At 41.9% G+C, this 18553-nt stretch overlaps 1 protein-coding gene across 1 annotated transcript; it reads left to right on the top strand.

The window, feature by feature from the left end:
* Positions 1-1026: 1026 nt before the first annotated feature.
* GPR26 (G protein-coupled receptor 26) lies at positions 1027-15171 on the top strand. Its single transcript, XM_050899370.1, has 3 exons — positions 1027-1694; positions 7276-7389; positions 14940-15171. Exons 1-3 carry the CDS (start codon positions 1027-1029, stop codon positions 15169-15171), a joined length of 1014 nt encoding a protein of 337 aa, XP_050755327.1.
* Positions 15172-18553: the final 3382 nt, after the last annotated feature.

Below are 18553 nucleotides of genomic sequence, written 5' to 3'. Positions count from 1 at the left end.
TGCTGGCTCTGCCGCTCACCTGCTCTATGACCTTGGGCATGTGACAGTGGCATTTGGGGCTTTGGTTTCCCTGCTTTTAAAAGAGGAGGGGAGGCAATCATTTTCCTCCTACGCATCGTGCTTGGAGACACAGGACTGCAAAGTGCTAAACTAGAGCAGTAAAACCATTCCGGTAGCCTAATGACAGCTCCAGAGAAGTAGCAGAATACATCCATTTTTCCCCATCTTTTTGAGCACAGCTAATGAAGAGAAAAGAAAGCCTCTGCCCTGGCTAAGAGCAAGCAGCAACTGTGAAAGCGATGCACCGAAATGTAGGAAACACACTGGAGTGCAGGAATTCAGTTACATGGCTGTTTGCAAATTAATGGCTAAATCAATTAAATGAAAGCATGGGATTTCTCTTGAGGAAAGTCTAGTCACAATCGCAAGGAGAAGGGGAGGGGTTGTGGAGTGGGGATGACATAATCACGTTTGCGAATCACCAGCAGTGTGCATGCTTTAATCCATTAATGGGGGTTTTATCTGTGATCATAAAAAGCAGGTTACATTCAGCCTGGAAGGGAGTGAGGGTTGGAGGAGAGGGGAGGGGAGAGAAAGAGCAAGAGAGAGAGAGACAGACAGAAAGCAAGAGAGAAAGAGAGCACAATTCACTCAGTGAATTGCTTGCAGGCTTGGGGCTGATAATTAGGGATCTCAGGAGAGCAGTTTCTCAGAATAACCTGCTCTCCTTCGAATGGACCGAATGGAGACAGTGGTTCAGTCCTGCTGATATTTTTTAAGCCCTCCTCGCAGTTTGATGGGCATTCCCAGTGCTTTTGTGCACGTCTCGGAAAGCGTTGACGTGGAAAGGAGCAGCGAGGAGGGGGAGGTTGGAGAAAAAAACTGCCGCTCTTCTAAAAATACGGAGGGCATGCAAGAGTGCGAGCAGGCTGGGGAGGAGGGCGAGGTGAGCGCGCCTCGCACCATGTTCCCCGGGTGCTGGCGCGGCGCAGTTTCGGAGATGTCCCTCCTGTGACTGGACGCACCATGAGCATCTGGGAGGTGATCCTGGCTTTTGTGGTGGTGGTGCTGATGCTCGTGGCCCTGCTGGCCAATGTGCTGGTGCTGATGTGCTTCCTGTACAGCGCTGACATCCGCAAGCAGGTCCCGGGATTGTTCATCCTCAACCTCACCTTCTGCAACCTGTTGATGACTGTTTCGAACATGCCCCTGACCTTGGCTGGGATCATTTACAAGAGTCAACCAGGAGGAGATCAGATCTGCCACATTGTGGGCTTCCTGGAGACTTTTCTCACCACGAACTCCATGTTGAGCATGGCAGCTTTGAGCATTGACAGGTGGATTGCTGTGGTCTTCCCTCTAAGTTATCACTCCAAAATGAGGTACAGAGATGCTGCTCTCATACTGAGCTACACGTGGTTACACTCGGTGTCGTTCCCGATAGTGGCAGCTTCTCTCTCCTGGGTGGGTTTCCATCACCTCTATGCCTCCTGCACCCTGTACAACAAGAGACCAGAGGACAGGACACAGTTTGTGATTTTCACTGGGGTCTTTCACGCCCTCAGCTTCCTCCTTTCCCTTATAGTCCTGTGTTTCACGTATCTAAAAGTGCTGAAGGTGGCACGGTTTCACTGTAAGCGGATTGACGTGATCACTATGCAGACCCTGGTACTGCTTGTGGACATCCATCCCAGGTAAGGTGCCTGTGTGTTCAGCAAGTGCAGAGGAAGCGAGGACGGGGTTCAGTGTTATGTTAAATACAGTCTGATCTGCATCACAGCAGGGGATGGGGAGGGGGAGAAAACAAGCATCCTTCTTGCCAGTTTCTATTCTGCATGTTTCTTTTTACTTATGTTTATTTTTCCGGTTGCAGAAGCAACTCTTTTTTTGTTATGCTTAAGGACTTGTTTTGGGAGGGAGAGCAAAGAAACAGGCAGTTTTGGCTGAGCATGCACTTCCCTTTGAGACAGTGATCAGATCACTGCTCTTTGTCTCCCAAGGTGGATTTAGTGGCCGATAGATTTGCATTTTTTGGCATTGTCAGCCCAAAATGTTGCTGGATCCCTGAGAGGGAGCAGGCTGAGGCTGCACATGTCCCTTCAGTCGGAGTTCAGAAGGGAAGCTGGGCGCTGCGTGCCGCTCCTTCGCCCAGCAGTTTCCCTATCGCCGTGCTCTCTGTAACTTTATCTTTCCTGAAGGCAGAATTGTGAGGGAATAACATCTGCAAAATGCATACGCTTGAGTGCCTATACTTAAATCCAAGTGAGAGAGACTTCAGTAGCCATGTTAATATGACAAGCAAGGGATGTATGAAGTTCATTTCAAATGACAGTCTTTAAGCAAGCCCCTTGTGCCTAGACCCAGGAAGAGAAAGGTTTCGGGGGCTGGGAGGATAAAGGGCTTGAAGGCAAGCATCAAATGGGTATGAATGTGTGCTGGGATGCTGTGCAAAAGAGTCACGTCAGGGATTATGCACAAACTATAAATCTTGCTTGAATAAATGTCTGGATCTGGAAGGGATGCCGATTTGACTGGAGGAGGGAGGGTGGGAGAGACTGCTTTCCCTGGGTCAGTGGTAAAGCTGAAGGAGAGAAAGCCTTGCTGGATGGAAGCCCAAGGGTGGTGCTGGGCAGGCAGCGGTCCTGGCGAGGAGCTGGGGAAGGTGCCCAGTGCATGGGGGAGGAGGAAGTCAGTGTGTGCTGTGAGTATGCGACGGCTCTGCCCAGGAGAAGCTGAGAGGAGGAAAGGGAGAGGACCAAAACAGGCACAGCTGGAAAGACATGGGACCGGGCTGGTGAGAAGGGAGCAGCAGGACAAGCCAGAGCGATCTACCCGGCAAATGGGGATTTGAGAAATGAACCTGCACAGCTGAGGCAGGACGGAGTGGGACAGGGTGGCTGGTGGATCAGCATGTCCTGGCTGAGGGCTGAGAGGCTCTGATGAGCTGGGGCGGATGGGGCTAAGACCCAGCTATGACTGGGACGGGGTGGCAGAGTCAACGAGTAAGCTCTGCAAAGGGGAAACCAGGGGCACTGGTCGCAGTGTGGAAAGAAATCAGCCTGGTTTGCTCAGAGGAACTAGTTTGACCTCGGGCTTAGTGTGGCTGGAGCAGATGATTGGAGAGGGAAGGGTCTGATGTATTTGCCTGGAAAAAAGGGAGAAAATGGTTTGGCTAGGTAGGGTGACAGAGGAGCTGTGAGGGATGCGTGTGCTGCTTGGGAGACAGTCAGAGACGGGATTTTAAGGTTCAGACTGTCAGAGACTGAAGGGAAGGGAAATGTCTTTCAGAAAAATGCTGGCAGCTGGCAGTGCAGGGAGGTGTCTGATATGGGGGAAGCAGTCTGCCTGGAAGAGAGGAAAGCCGAGAGCAGTCGAAGAGGGCAGTCCCATGCCAGACATCCCACTTGACCCCCCCTTGCTGTCCTTTGCTCTGCAAGCTGGAGGGGAACACCAGCTCTCTTCATCTGCAGCCAGCCAGGAGCAGAGCTGCAGGACTGAAAGCACATGTGGCTGTCCTCAAAAAAAGGTCATATTTTGGGGATTCCTAAGCCTAAGGCAAATAAGTCTGAAAGGATCAGGGCTGGACAGCACACTGTTAGAGGAACAGAAACATTTGCTCAAAATCCTCCAGTTAAGCTGTTTGATCTGTCTCTTGACCAAGAATGCAGAGCAGAACTTCGGGCAAGTCCTCTTACTGTTCTTGAGAAACACATGTATAAATCTTCCCTTATTCACCAAGTCACACAGAGGAAAAAACGCCCTTCTGCCCTACGTGCTGTCTGGTTGCTAAACTGTGCCTTGACCGGTCTTAGTTCCTGCACGCGCTATGAGATGTGGTGGTTACTCCCAGGACAGTGCCGTAAACCCACTGCGGCTATTTGAAATAGCAATCATTATGCCTAATGCTTAAAGTATGCCTGGACTGCAGAGCAAAGTTTAGAAAAAGGGCAAAAATCTCAATGGTATTTCTCCTCCTCTGCATTTTTCCTGGTTTAGGTTAGTTTGAGGGTGTTCGTGCATTTTGTAATCATGTCACTGAGGGGTAGATTCCATGGGGCTGTGGGAATGATACCTCCTTTCTTCAGAGGAGACAGAGTTGTACAGGTACTTTGCTGCAAGTAACCTGTATTACTAACTCTTATTTATCTCTCGCATCAGGTTATTCTAATGCCTCTCTCTAAGAAAGGAGAGTTTTAGCTTCTTTTCTAGACTACGGAGATGGTGGCTGATTTGACCTACGGTGGTGCTGCTTAACTGGTGACAGCTACCGCTGCTGAAAGGGTGAGACCTCGGATTGCCTTCCCTACTGTGAGAGCTACACAAAGGCAGCAGGTCTCCTGGAGCAGTCAGCGACGTTCATAAAGCTCTGACATAACACAGGCATCATTTGAATTATATAAGTGGTATATATACAGGCAATTTCAGTGTTTACCGTAGTACCTAACAGCATAGACATGGACGCTGGGAGAATGCACATGAGAGAACAAAGCCTGTAATCCCACCTTAGACTACCCTGACTTCTCTGGCTCTTCGCATGGTCTAGTTTCAATGCTGAGAAATGTGTACAGACAAATTTCTGCTTCCTGTGACTCAGAATCCACCCGCAAGGGGGTTCTCGCATCAGGCATTATGACAGATGGCTTTATTACCTGTGACTTGGAAAGACACGAGTGATCTTCTGAAGATCATTCAAGACGAGTACAAAGGAAACCTCTAAATACCACACAAATTTGTGTGAATGTTTAGGGCACATGTCCTTTCAAGTTAGCTTAGGCATTTTTACTGGATATTGCTTTTTATTGACTTTGTTCTTAAGACCAAGATATCTTAGGTATTGTGAGAGGTTTGGGCAAGACTTTACTTAAGTGCTTAACCCATGTATCTCTTCACTCAAATTATCTATACTATCTTTTTGGTGTATCCAGCTCTACACATCTTAAGGTCCAGTATCTCATAAACTTTGTTTAAAATATCGAACCTTCAAAGGGATATATCTCAGATTTTCCAGGATATTAAAATCTTTAAATGAAAGCTTAGTCAATAATCCAGTTCTATTACTAGTGTCACTACTGGAACTTGCATATACGTTCTTATCTTAGTGCATGAAAGTGTGTGCAAAAGCAAAATAGTCATCTGCGTACATTGTCTATATGAAGGAGTGAGATAAAATACCTTCCTCTGTGATGTGGTATTTATGAGCTACATCTGGAAAGGCTGAACAAAAGAAATTGGTTGAAGTCCATCAGGACTTCCCAAGTCATGTGTGAGCTCGAGGAGTCAGACAGCTTTTTCTGTGCCAGTAAGGAAAAGACGTAACTGAGGAAACTGTTAGAGACAAAAAATACACCACCCTCTACACCCTAACAACACCCTAATTGAACCTACTTTGCAGATTTCTTTTCCTATATCACCGTGTGCCTGGGATTCTATGAATTTAATAACACAGGTCTTAAGCGAAGCTGTCGAACCTCTAAGATCATCTGTCTGCACCTAAAAATACTCCAAGTTCTCCAGCTCTTGCAGAACTGAAAGCACATAGGTTCCCTTGAAAAGGTGGATATTTTTTTCCTTCCCGGCTGTCATTTCTAGCTGCAAATAACTCAGACATAGAACGTGTAACACTTCTAGATGTGTTTTTATTCTACTTAGGCATACTCTTTAAGAGTAAGATGATTTGTTATTTCAAGGAGAACAAACTTTTCCTCCAGTATTATTTATTTCATTTTGCACATCATGATAGCTGCTCTGGGGACTGGCAATGTAAGACCATATGTAAAACGAGTCAAAGGAAACACATTTTCTTTAACACAACCAAAAGGTAACATAAGAACTCACTGCCACAGAGATCACCGAAGCACACTGAGATCCTCAGGACATACCGTGTGTTTAGATGTTGATCAAACATTTGCAGGTACAGCAAATAACATAAGGATATGGCCATAAACCTCGCAGCTATTAACATATGTGAGTGTGGAACCTGACAGTGAGTCATCAATTACAAATTTACAATAAAAACGGAGAGACCAATGCCAAGCAGTTACGAAATACAGCACATGGGTCAGACCATTTAGTTTTCCCGAGATGCGATTGCGTTACCACGAGACCTGTGCAATGAGTCAACACATAGCATAGCAGCGCTGCTACGTGCGTAGAGGGGTTTCAGGACTGCAGTCTGGCTTTGGTTTTGCCCTTTCCCAAAGGGATTTGTTCAGGTACAGATGGCCATGGTGCTCTGGGAGATACAACCAGTGCTGCCCATCCAACCTACCCGCCTGGAGAAGACAGTAACTCATCCACTTCCCTCAAAATGCATAGCTGGCACAGGAGTTACACAAGCAGGTAGCAGAGGAGGATGGGCTTTCATGTTAGCACTCTTTTGGCAAGCAAATGTGCTGATTTCAAAGGAGATTTCCTGCAGTGGAACCGTGGTCTCAGCCCTGTGCTGCCATCACCTTGCTGGACCACCAAGGGTCTTAGCAGCTCTCTGGTGACCTGGTGAGACCACCACCGGGAAACTCAAAGAAGAAGCTCTTGTTCTAAAATGCCACAGGTAGGAAAAAACCCAGGGCGTGACTAATTTGTATCTGTTTAGTCGGGAACAAGGCTGGTTTGAGGTGAGGAGTCAGAATATCACAGTGCTGTGGATTTATTATACAATTCCCGGCTTTGCAGCCGTGCAGAGCTACACAGGCTGCCGAAAGATTTATGGCCACACAATTCACAGCTATGGGATGTAGTGATTGCTCCAACATTGGGTTGAATGTTCAGAGCATGTTTTTTCCTGTTATGATTTTATTGTGTTTTATTGCTTATCTTGCTGGGAAATTTCTCCTATCTAAGGTAGCGGTGTTGGAATTGCTGTTTCTAGGGAAGTAGCATGCTGCCTACCCCACTCTGGATATTTTCCAAATCTCTGAATATCATGAGGCAAACTCTGGCCTGCAAATACAGCTTACAGTAATTCAAAAAGGAGCTGCAACTGAATTCAAGGCTGAATTCCACCAATTTGACTATATATAAATCGATATAATGGGGACGCGTGCATATAAATACATAATCGTCTATTTCTCAGTAATTGTTTTTGGAGGGTAAGATGATCATACAATGCATTAATACTTAGTATTGTCCCGTATAAATGCAGTGCACCTGGTATTGGCTTATGCGAATACAACACTTACTGGAAAGATTGATTTCCATCATTCCGTAAGTAAAGCCATTAAAATCTGCTACCTGATATTATGATTCACATTCTTGTTTGTGTTGAATGTCATACAGCGTAAGAGAGCGTTGTCTAGAAGAACAAAAGAGACGGAGGCAGCGAGCAACAAAGAAAATAAGTACCTTTATTGGTACTTTTATACTTTGTTTTGCACCTTATGTAATTACAAGGTAAGTGTGAACCTACATACTGGAAAAGACTACTGAGATGCACTCTTAACTCAGAGAAGTAGGGCACTCTGAACCAGGAAATCATTCAAGTCTCCTGCGAAAATTTTGTGCAACGTTTCCACTCCTATGACAGAGATTGCATTTACTGAGCAAACAAAACTATGTAAAATGTCACAGCACATCTCCGATGATACAATCTTGATGCAGTCTGTGGGCCAGACTCTGTTCAGTCAGCCCAGTTGAGATGTTGGTCACATGGGAGTGATTTAGGAAGTCAGTTCACAGGATTTTGCAAACTTTTTTCAGGTCAAGTAGTCACGTACTCCTCAGATTACCTCCCCTGTTCAGGGGATGATCTGCAAGGGAAGACACTTGTCTGAATAGGTCAGCCTGTAAAAATCTGGTCAACAAGATCCAACTGAGGTGAGAACATGGTCCACAGACTTAAACAATAGTTTTGTCTGACTGGATAGAGTTTATTAGTCATAAACATCAAACATCAAAGCTGTTCTGGCTCATAGCTAAAAAAAATTGGTGTCATTTATGATCGGATGTCTATCTATCTACTAGCTTATCTTTGGAAATGGCTCCTGTGGGAAACATAAAATTACTCCTATGAAACAAAAAGTATTAAAAAGTGATCATATCCAGAAAAGTGTTATCTAGTTGTTGAAGGAAATTTACAATTTGCATTCCTTATTAAAAGTCTCTGGAAAAACTGAAATGCTGCTATGCAGAACAGAGAAAGAAAAAAAAAAATTAAAGTATCTCCTATTCCGATACTATGAAAGAGAAACTATTGGGGCTGACTTCAGTCAAAACTCAGATCCATCATAAAAAAATCTTTGAAAAAGCTGATTTAAGGCTCAGTATGGGCATGTAGCCAACCCCAAGTTTTTCCAATTCAGTATAATATCCTGAATTGCTGTTTCTAACAAAACAATTCAGAAGGTCTTGTAGTCTCTTAATAGAAATGGAAACCTGCATGTCACATTGATTTTATGTTCATGATAATAATAGCTAATTGAGTCATGCTGTTTATTTGTAACAATGTTGCAAATATATTTGTAACAGTGTTACTATATTTCCCTTCACTTTCACTTAGTAGTCACAAGAAGACACTGCACGCCACACACTCTAAAAGGGTATGAAAGGATTTATAATTATGGACATCTAGACTTAGTTCTCAGGCTGTAAGATATTAGAGCATTTGTCTCATTACAAATGGTTAAATTTCATTTTATGTTGGGTCTCTGAACTTAATGAGAATCGTCGCAGTCACAGAATAGCTTGCGGCTCCGTCCTGAGTGATGCCGAGTGCTCTAACCAGGACTGTCAGAAGTATTTTTGTGCTTCTCCACAGGCATCTCAGCCCAGCGTTCAGGCACCACCTCCCCACCTCCTCTTAACTCTGTGGTGTCCTAGTTTGTGTCCCAGTAGCCCTAAGATACAGAAGAGGGGTTAGAAAAATCCTGACCCTCCTCCCTTTAGTCCGTACAAGGATCACTTAAATGTTCCCCTGAGTCTTCAGCCTGTTGAGGACTAATAGCTTTGCCACAGAGAGCGACTCTGAGAAGAGTCAAGACGTAGGGTCTTGAATGCATGAAGAATGCTTGAAGGGTTGGGCGCTGGCCAGGCGTGCCAGGGGGGGTAAAGGCTGTCACTTCCCTGGCCTTTTCAGTTCTGACACGGCTAGGGGAATCGCTGTACAACAGGCTGCAGGGAATTCCCTCTTCAGCTACTTGAATTCCCCTCGAGGTCTTGCTGGGCACTGCGCCGCATGGACGGATATTTGAGGACATGCATTACTGTGCTTCCCTATACCTCAAACATACGGCTGAGGGTGTTGAAGTCAAGGGGATTAGGAAGCTTTTGAGCTTAATTATGTAAGCAAGTATTATTTTCTGGACTATGTCCAGCGCTTTGCATTCACAAGACAGAGGCAATCAATCAGAGTTCAAGGCAGTGAACAGAAAATAGCCGATGAAGTGTATTGCTCAGCCTCTCATTTGGATAGCCAGCCTTAATCAGCAATATGCTCAAATTAAACGTGCTTTTAAGTACTTCATGAATTGAGGCCTGAAAGCAGCAAATCGCAAGGCTTTACTATAACAACATCTTTCTGTTGCCACACTAAAACCAAATAGTTGTCTCTAGCAATTCCATGAACCAGGGAAGGAGTTGTGCTTATAACCCCAGCCAGATATATTCTTCTCTGGGTAAACAAGAGTTTTTCAGATTACATTAAGGTACAAACCAGATTAGGCACCTCTTTTATCAAGAAAACACCTTTTTAATTAGTTCAGTGGCTCACCTTAAGTAGTATATCAGTAGAATCTGATTCTTCTTGATTCATTTCCACTGTACCAGTATGACAGATGTATTACCCTGTATTATTTATTTCTAGGCATAGCTTGTTTGTTGGTTTGTAAAAATTCTATTAGTACACATCTCTTCTTTTGCTGTATTTGTCATTATGCGATTAAATAGCATTGTTCAAAACCTATTTTCTCCAAGGAGCTTTTTCAGAAGAAAAATTAAAATAAGTCATACCAATTTCTAGTATTAATTTCCAACTCCAGGCATTTCATACCGAAATACAGAACTTTGATCATGTAAGTTAATAAGTGCTGTCAATGTTTGAGGAAATTGACTTTAAATTAAAAATCCTGAAGTAATATCAGAAAGACGTTCATAGCCCCAAGCCCTCAGGTTACAGAGGAGGATGGTGGAAGAGGCAGAAGAAGATTAATATTCTCTTGTATCATCTCTGGGGGACAAGGGGTAAACAAACTGTGTTTTTAAAGTGGTTGCCTGCCCTTTGCATGCAGATCCTGCTCGGGTAGACAAGCAAGTTCAGAATTCCTCTGCAAGTTATGTTCTTACCTATCTGTGCATATAAACGCGTGATTTTCCAATGCAATCTTAGGTTGACATATTGAAAGAAAGTGGCCTAGTCTTTGTCAAAAGCTTCAGCTGATGTGAGGTAGAGTTGTTTTCCTCCTGGACAGAAAAACCTTTTGGTACAAGCTGGACAGTGCTGCTTGCTGTCCGCATACCTCTGTGATGCCTTGCTATCCTCGTATCTCTGGGCTGGCAGGTGGTTGCTGCAGCTCTGGGGAACAGCAACGCCTAAAAGCAATGGTTTACAAGATTTGCTACAAGAGATTTGCAAGATTAGCTACAAGAGTCCAAAAGTCTGCTTCCTTACAGAAGCTGGCCAGTTGTAGTATATGCACCACTTAAGAGGCAAAACTGGCTAAGGGTAAATCAGCCAACAATCACTCTGATGTCATTTTTGTATCAAGAAGCAATCATTAAAACAGGGCTTTTTCACTAGCAAGACAGCATACAGAAGATTCAGTCTACCAAGCAATAAAGTGAAAATAAAGTAAAATCAATGTCAAGATAAAACTCAGGGTCAGTTTATTCATACCATTAACAGAAAAGAAACAACTAAGATCTAATTCTGATACTATGGGACCTGTGTGGGTGAAAAAAAAAATCAGAATTAGACACAAACAGAAATGTTAGGAATGCAAGCTTAAAAGGCTGATCCAAATTCTTGGGGAAAGGACTGAATTTCTTCTTGTGAGAACTTCGTCTTCTACCAGCTCTGAAATGCAGCGCCAGCTTTCTTTCGCTCCTGAACAACAAGATGTTTCAGCTTGTTTGAGACTCTGGTCTATTCCAATTTTTCTCCATAACTCAGTTAAGTTCTCAGGTTTAAGCAATGCACAACAGATATGTTGCCATTGTAGTAGCCTCCAGCTGGATGTATACATGTTCAGTAAAATATTTTACTAAAGTGATAAACTGCACATGTATATAAAGGGTTTTCAGTGTGTATTATCTGCATAAAAGATTAAGGTCTTAATCTTCAACATAGCATTCTCATTTGTTTACTGAAAGTGAAATAAATTAATTGGATAGCCATTTGAAATGACACATGCTAGAGAATTATAAGTTTCTAAAATATTAGCAAAATGTCACAGCAGAACAGCTTATAGCTTTGAAATAAAAACGTATTGAAAACCAGACAGTAGAAGAGGGGCTTATGAAAGCAAGACAGGGAATTATGTAGTTGATACTGTAGAATTTAATTTACAGGTAGCACTGAAATATTAATGCTCCTTCACTGAAAATGTCGCCTTTTTGGCTGAAACTTTTCATGAAAATTGAAGCTATGCATAAAATTTCCCTCATAAATGAGAAACAAAACCCTCTTTGAAAGGCAATAAAGTATGTGATATGCCTTGAAAGACTGACATTTAATTGTTTGTACATGAAATGGAATTGCATAACTTAGGGTTTGTCTGCATTTCTGTGCTTGCTGCTTGATATCTGCAAAGGTAACTTACTATAAAAAATAATACACAAGAATTGCAAAATGTGTAAATATCAAGGACACTTAGGGAACATAATTAAAGAAAATATTTAAAATTCTGTCAATAAAAGTGTAGGCTTTTCAGATGATCAGTCAGTGAAGGTAAAATTAGCAAGTCTAGGCTTGCAACCCTGAAGTGTCTATTTGATATGTTTTAAATGGAGATTGTTAAGATCTCGTAGAACTGATTGACAGAGACTCAGACACAAATTTGTCATATTTTGGTCATTCAAGGCATCCACTGAATTTAATTAAACTTAATCAAATTCACATCTGTACAGCATTTAGTAAAAGTAAATCAACCGGATGAAATTCAACATGATCAAATTCAAAATGCAAAGAAGGCATCAGATACGCGAACTGGAGAATAACAAGAAGAAGGATGGCTCATGGTAGATTACAAAGTAAATATGACTCAGTAGATGATTAATTTCCAAACAGTCAATTCTCATTTTAGAGCATATTAACGTGGGTGTCATAAGCTACATTTTATTACACAAGAAAGAATACACCAGATGAGACCCCCTGGCAGCTTGAGTAGATGATAATTATGTCTGAGTTTGGATCCTACTTTGTAAGAAAGATATCAACCATAAGTTACAAGGAGAGGTTGAAAGAACAGCGTTTGTTCAGTTGAGATGAGAGAGAAATGGGACAGACGGCGGTTCTTTGGTATCTCAAAGTTGCTTACAGTGATCAGCTGAGCCAAGTGGCATCAGTGGAGGGGCAAGAGCAATTCCCAAGTATTTTCATGTAACATAGCCTGGTCACCTCAAATGTCTCACACGTCTGTGAGCCCAAAGAGTATTTTGGCTAATGCCACCACCCCTAAAAACATCATTGTACAGGTGCGCCTCGCTTCCGATGGAAGTGATACCCAAAGTGATCAAATTGCTAGCACAAAGCACACAAAACTATTCTCAGTATTAGAATTACCAACACCGTGACAGTGGCTAAAGCCCCAGCGCTGGCTGCAGACCCATGGTGCTAAGCCCAGCACACATATCCAGGAAGAAACAGTGCTTTGCCATGGAGTTTGCAGTCCAGGCAAACCAGAACGGAGAGAGAAGACAGAGGCTCGTAGTCAGTGCTGTAACAAATTAAGGCTCCTCAGTCCCACTTCTGTGCTCAAATGACTGGACCATGCCATCTGCCAGCGCTATTTTAAACACCACGATGTAGTGAAAGTTTATGGAATGAGAATAAAATGACTGAGGAAAAAAAATCCTCATCTCTAAACTGCTTGAAGGACCAACACTATTGTCATTGATGCTGCAGGAACCACACTTCAGAATGCTCCTTGGAAATGGTGCTTTGTCTGAAGAAACATCCGCAACTGAGTTATTTTCCAGGCAGGTTTAAGAGCACCTGCTGCTGAAGATAGTTTCAGCAAAGATCTTGCTTGCCATTGCATAGTGGTGCTCTGTAGGCAGCACATGCCGCTCTTTGTCCTCCAGAAAAATCAATAGTTTCTCAACAGCTGTAGAGACGTATTGAACAGAACTGCCCTTCAGTGTCACTCAAAGACATAGGGAAAGAAAACCTTGTGGAGTTATCAATATTTGACTGTCAAAAACACTCTGTCTCAGTACAAAGTGAACTATCTGTGCTAGTGTACGTATGAGGAGTATATAAATCTCTTCCCTCTCTCCCTCCCTCCCCTAATGAGTTAAAAATTTTGCCTTGCTAAATTTGTTGCAAACGTATATGTTTGGCCTTTAAACTGACCAGTTTTTAAATTCAAGATATGTTATGCCATCTCTCAATGATGAATTTTCCTTCCTTGTGTGCTTCGCCTACGACCCAGACAAACTGTTTAAAAGCATCGAACTCTCTCTAGGAGCTGGACTGGCTAAGAAAGCTAGATAGCACTGGTGAGGTGGTTTCTCAGATACTCTAGAGGGGACCTAGAACCATGAATTCAGACTAGATGCTGGATTTTTAGATAGCTAATGGTAGGGGGATATGAGCCCCATGAGACCAAGCAATGGCACTTTGTGTCCCGATCTCAAACTTCAGTGCTCAAAGTATGGTTTTGCATCAATATTTAGAAAATTATGTTAGACTATACAGAAATCATTTTTACAATACTTGTGGTTAAATTTGTTGTGCATGATGGATTCAGTGGTGACAATAAGTATGAAAGTCATCAGGAAACACACCTGGGGAGAGTATACTCCTTTCATTCCCTTTAGAGCTATATTAAATCTGTGATGAACTTCAGCTGCCAGAAACATGATCTTATGACACACACTACTAGAAAAATGCACAAAAAACCCCACTAAATGAAGAAAGAAAAAAAAGAAGTGAAATGTTACTGTCTAACAAGAGATCTTATTAGGACTGAAAATCCTAGAGTCATCAGAGAAAGTAACACACACTGTCCGTATGGATAAGTTTTGGTACAGAGACTAAAAATGTAATGGTTGAGGATATGTTATATAGGAAATGATTTTATGAGTAGATGCTGCATGATGTTTTTCATCAGCAGCAAACTTTCCGTGAAGTGTTGACCTGCCTACCACAGAGTATTTATGATCCCAAACATGGTGTTCACTAGACAGGAAAAATAGGGCTAGGGTACAGTACTTTAGAGAGAGGGGTGCCCCTTCATAAAGTGTCTTGATGGTCTGAGTGAGCCAGGTGAGTTGAAAACCCAGCTCTACATCAGAGATTTGGACTCAATTTTTAGTCTCCAAAAGGTATATTCCAATAACAAATATATAGGCTCTTTTAAAGACTGCCTCATATCCCGATGGAATTGTTCCATTTTGCACTAAATTCTTCAACATTTATTGAGGCAAATGATCAAGACAGTCTTTTAGGAGGCAACACATCCAAGGTCCACTTCCAGCCTCAGTAAATGTACAGCTAAATGTACAGTGTCAAAGATACCTTGAAGTCTGGAGGTCAAGACACTCTGACAGGAGCTGTGTAGTCCCATCCTTGGGAAACAGACCTCAAGTTTATGTTTGCAGTCTTAGAAATGTATAAGGTGAGGACTACATTCACATTTTCATGAGTATGGCTCTCTTATCTTTTGTTTTCTTGCAATTGTCCAGGAATAAATTGCGGTTTTGGGGGGGTCATTGGCTTACAGTTGTGCTGTTGCTCCATGTTTTTAATATGAATATTCACTCTTTCAACCTTCCTCTTTCCACAGACTTGTTGAATTATCCTCTGTGGTCCACATCAGTTCCCACTGGGGGATCATTTCCAAGTGCTTAGCTTACAGCAAAGTTGTTTCAGACCCTTTTGTGTACTCTTTGCTACGGCATCAGTACAAGAAGACATGGAAAGACATCATAAACAAGATCCTCAAAAGAAGCTCCATCAATTCCTCTGCCCTCACAAGCGAATTGCACAATCAGAATATATTGCAGCTGAACGAATGAGGAGCCTGGTATGGGACCTACAAGACACATAAAACGATATAGAGGAAACAAAAGTAACTGGCCTATCCCTAGTAGCTATCCTCAGCTGTCAAGGTTTTGGGAGGCAATCATGGACAGGTTGAAGCCCAGCCCGTGTCCCTCCAGTAGCCCGTGTAACACCTAAGGGAGCCAGGCGGCTTTGTACCTCCTGCCTCCCACTGAAAGAGTGCTATTGGTCTGTGGTCCTGCAGGCTTCGCAAATACAAATCTCCCATTGATTTCCATCAGCAGTAACACACACATGTAGGGTAAAAAGCTAGTCCTCAGCAGAAGGACACATGAAAGTAATGGGAGCAAACCGGTGCCATCATAAGATTACTCTAAAAAGCTGCACAGGGATATTTGTGCTGTATTTTTCGCCGGCTGCAGGTAACGCTTCCTCTGATAGAGCTGCCAACCTGGCTTTACAAAAACCATCCCAACCTAGTTGCTTGAGTAGGTCCCATATAGAAAAACTCTTAATAGGAAAAATTTAATAGAAAAATCTTTACCTAGATACTCATACAGTGCCCAACATAGCTTTCAACCTCTTCAGATACATATTTTTTGAACAATCCTGTAGAATTGAAGGAAGAGAACAATCACCTTTGAAGTACACTACAGGCTGGATTCAGCCATGTCTTCTCTAAGTTTTTTAAGTAACTTCCACAAAATCCCATTAGTTTTCTCCCCATTAAATTTCAGAAAAATAAAAATGGTAGACAGGATGGAAAGGTCAGGATGCCTCCTGTCTACCTTCCAGTATATCGGAGCTCTAAAGAGATGGATTTTGCCCAAAGCTGCAGAATTGGGCCCTTTGCCCAGGGCGGAAAAAAATAATCTCTTTTTCTGAGGTGTTACTAATCATGTTTTTTTCCTACAGATAAGTTCCTTAAAGGAAAGATGAGCCTGAAGCTGAGTTTAAAACTATAATTTCTAAAGCAAGTGGAGCAAAAATAATAGACCCCCTCCCCACCGTGAAAGTGCAGTCAATAATCTGAATCCACTTCTGAACATGTAAATCTCTGGAGGTTTCAGTATAGATCTTTATAGCTCTACATTTCAGCTATGCATAGTAACGTTATTAACATTTACCATGCATTCAGTTCAGCCTGCAGCTAACATAGGCCTAAATACCAGTAAAATTTTCAAAACCAGGACAACCCTGCATGTCACGCTTCCTCAGACACTGCCCAGTATCTTAATTTTTGTAAACATTATTTAGTTCATTGTAAGTGCAACTACAGCTGGTAGAAGGCTTCACAACTGTCATGTAGACATGTGATGCTGAAGCCATCCTCCAGTCACTCATGAAGAATTACTTTCCTGGGTAATTTTCAGTGACTTCTCTCTCAATTCAGTAAAAACATTATGAAAAGAGACAGTTTTTCAAGTGTTTTCTTATTAATTAAGCTGTAGAATATCAAGAGCAATAATTAATCAGTTGTCATTTCTGCTGCTATGATTTTTAGGAATAATCAATTTCTAAACCAACTTGCATCAACAAAGTGTGTCATCCTTATAATCTCTTAAAATTATTTTCAGGTAAAGAACCATTGGTTTCAAATGTTTCACATTTATACTTTGACTGGCAAAAGACTTACTAGCTATTCTGACCTTAATTCTGCGCACATTTTTCTCCAGAAAGTGACTTAAAGTCCATAAGACAACAGCAAGTTAATGTTAGAAATTAAATTAATTTTTGCTACGTAGGTCAAGAAACCTTCTGTCCGGTGGCCATACACAGTTTCTTTTGTGAAGGTAAATGGCAAATACATGTCCAGATTTTGAATAGTCTTGGTTAATTAGGCTTCATGCATGCAATGGCAGCTTAAATAACAGCTGACGTAGCTGGCTATATTACCACCTACCCTTGCTCATATTCTGACAGTCAATACCATATTGAGAAAATATGGTCAGGACCATATTGAGAAAATAAGGCCCTGAGTACTAAAAATGTGGGATTACTTTTTAGTTACCACCTCCTGTGTCCCCCAGGCAAAGGCCACCGTTTGGTGCCTATAGCTCTGCAGAATCCCTGACAGCAAAGGTTAATGAGCTAAATTAGTATATTCCCTGTCACTTGTGTTAAATGATCAATATCAGTCATTTTGCAAACACTAGCACGCTCCATTTTGCAAGCTCTACCATGAATATAAGTCTTTGATAGAACAGACATTATGGCAACTACATTTTCCTTCATACCTTGCAAAAAGGGTCCAGTGCTGAAGTTTCTGACCAGTGATTCAAAGCCCAGACAGGTAACTCAGTGCGGGGCTTCACCCCCAAGTCAGCGAACGTGGGGTAACACCTCGGTTGTGGGTCTGGAGAGCCTTGCCTTAGCCCGCGCTCTGGCATGGTACTACAGCTGCAAGGAACCATGTTAATCTATAAACTTACATTGTCACCTGCTTTATAAATGGAAGAATTAAAGTAAAGAAGATCATCAACTACCATGTAAATAAAAATTTTCAGCTTAGCTATTAATTTTAGTTATAAAAAAATAATTACAATAAAATATACATACAAATATAGTCACAGAATTTAAGTAAGTTTTTACAACATTGCATCCAAAATTAGCCCTTAGCCAGATTAAATAGTCTACCTCATCTTAATCATTTTACTTTTAGGCTTAACATAATTTTCTCAGGTGCAATAGATAAAAACACCCAGTTCAATACTTGTTTCTTAAGAAATTAAAGTTATTTTGATGACTTGATTGTATCAGAATACAGGATATTAGAAAGATGATTATTAGTGAGTTTAAAAAGATAAAAAGCTCTATATTAGATTGTTATATGTTTTACTAAGACCACTTTTACTTAAGTAAATTGAAACAGGATGATTGTTAAGGTCCACAGCTGTTATCAACTTATATGTGGGGCTGCTGCCAAAGTCAATGGGAGGTTTGTATGTCGATAAATCTAGCCCCAGAAGGATTTCAAATCTGAAATCAATTATTCAAATAGAGTAAGATAATTTCCCAGAAAAGAAACACTGTACGTTTAGGATGGCTAGTAAAAGATGTAGAAGAATACAGCATTGGACTTGTCTCATTATGCTTGTGTATCCCAGTCAGTCACTGGCTGATTTACGTGTCACCATGAGCAATAAATCTCTCCCCTTGTACACGTTTAAAAATTCGTCTTTCTTTCATGGTGCCTTTCTTCTAGAATTAATCTTATAACCGAGAATAAATATAATTTCCCTTTACTCACATAGCTCTCTGACACATTGTCATATTTCTACCATCTGAAGCAAGCGAGAGTTGTAAATGCTGATGCTTGACAAACTGACTCAGTATACAAAATAAAAGTAATACCCTAACATTTCCTGGTGACATTTTATAAGATACTAGAAATAT

Source organism: Gymnogyps californianus, chromosome 6 (assembly GCF_018139145.2).
Source record: "Gymnogyps californianus isolate 813 chromosome 6, ASM1813914v2, whole genome shotgun sequence".
NCBI classification, from domain to species: domain Eukaryota; kingdom Metazoa; phylum Chordata; class Aves; order Accipitriformes; family Cathartidae; genus Gymnogyps; species Gymnogyps californianus.
This window is presented reverse-complemented; position numbering and strand designations above follow the sequence as displayed.

Excerpts from the sequence above, each read along its gene's own strand:
- GPR26 (XM_050899370.1), top strand. The coding sequence starts at position 1,027 with ATGAGCATCTGGGAGGTGATCCTGGCTTTTGTGGTGGTGGTGCTGATG. Across the intron at positions 1,695-7,275 it reads CTTGTGGACATCCATCCCAG|CGTAAGAGAGCGTTGTCTAG; the intron begins GTAAGGTGCCTG and ends AATGTCATACAG. Across the intron at positions 7,390-14,939 it reads GCACCTTATGTAATTACAAG|ACTTGTTGAATTATCCTCTG; the intron begins GTAAGTGTGAAC and ends CTCTTTCCACAG.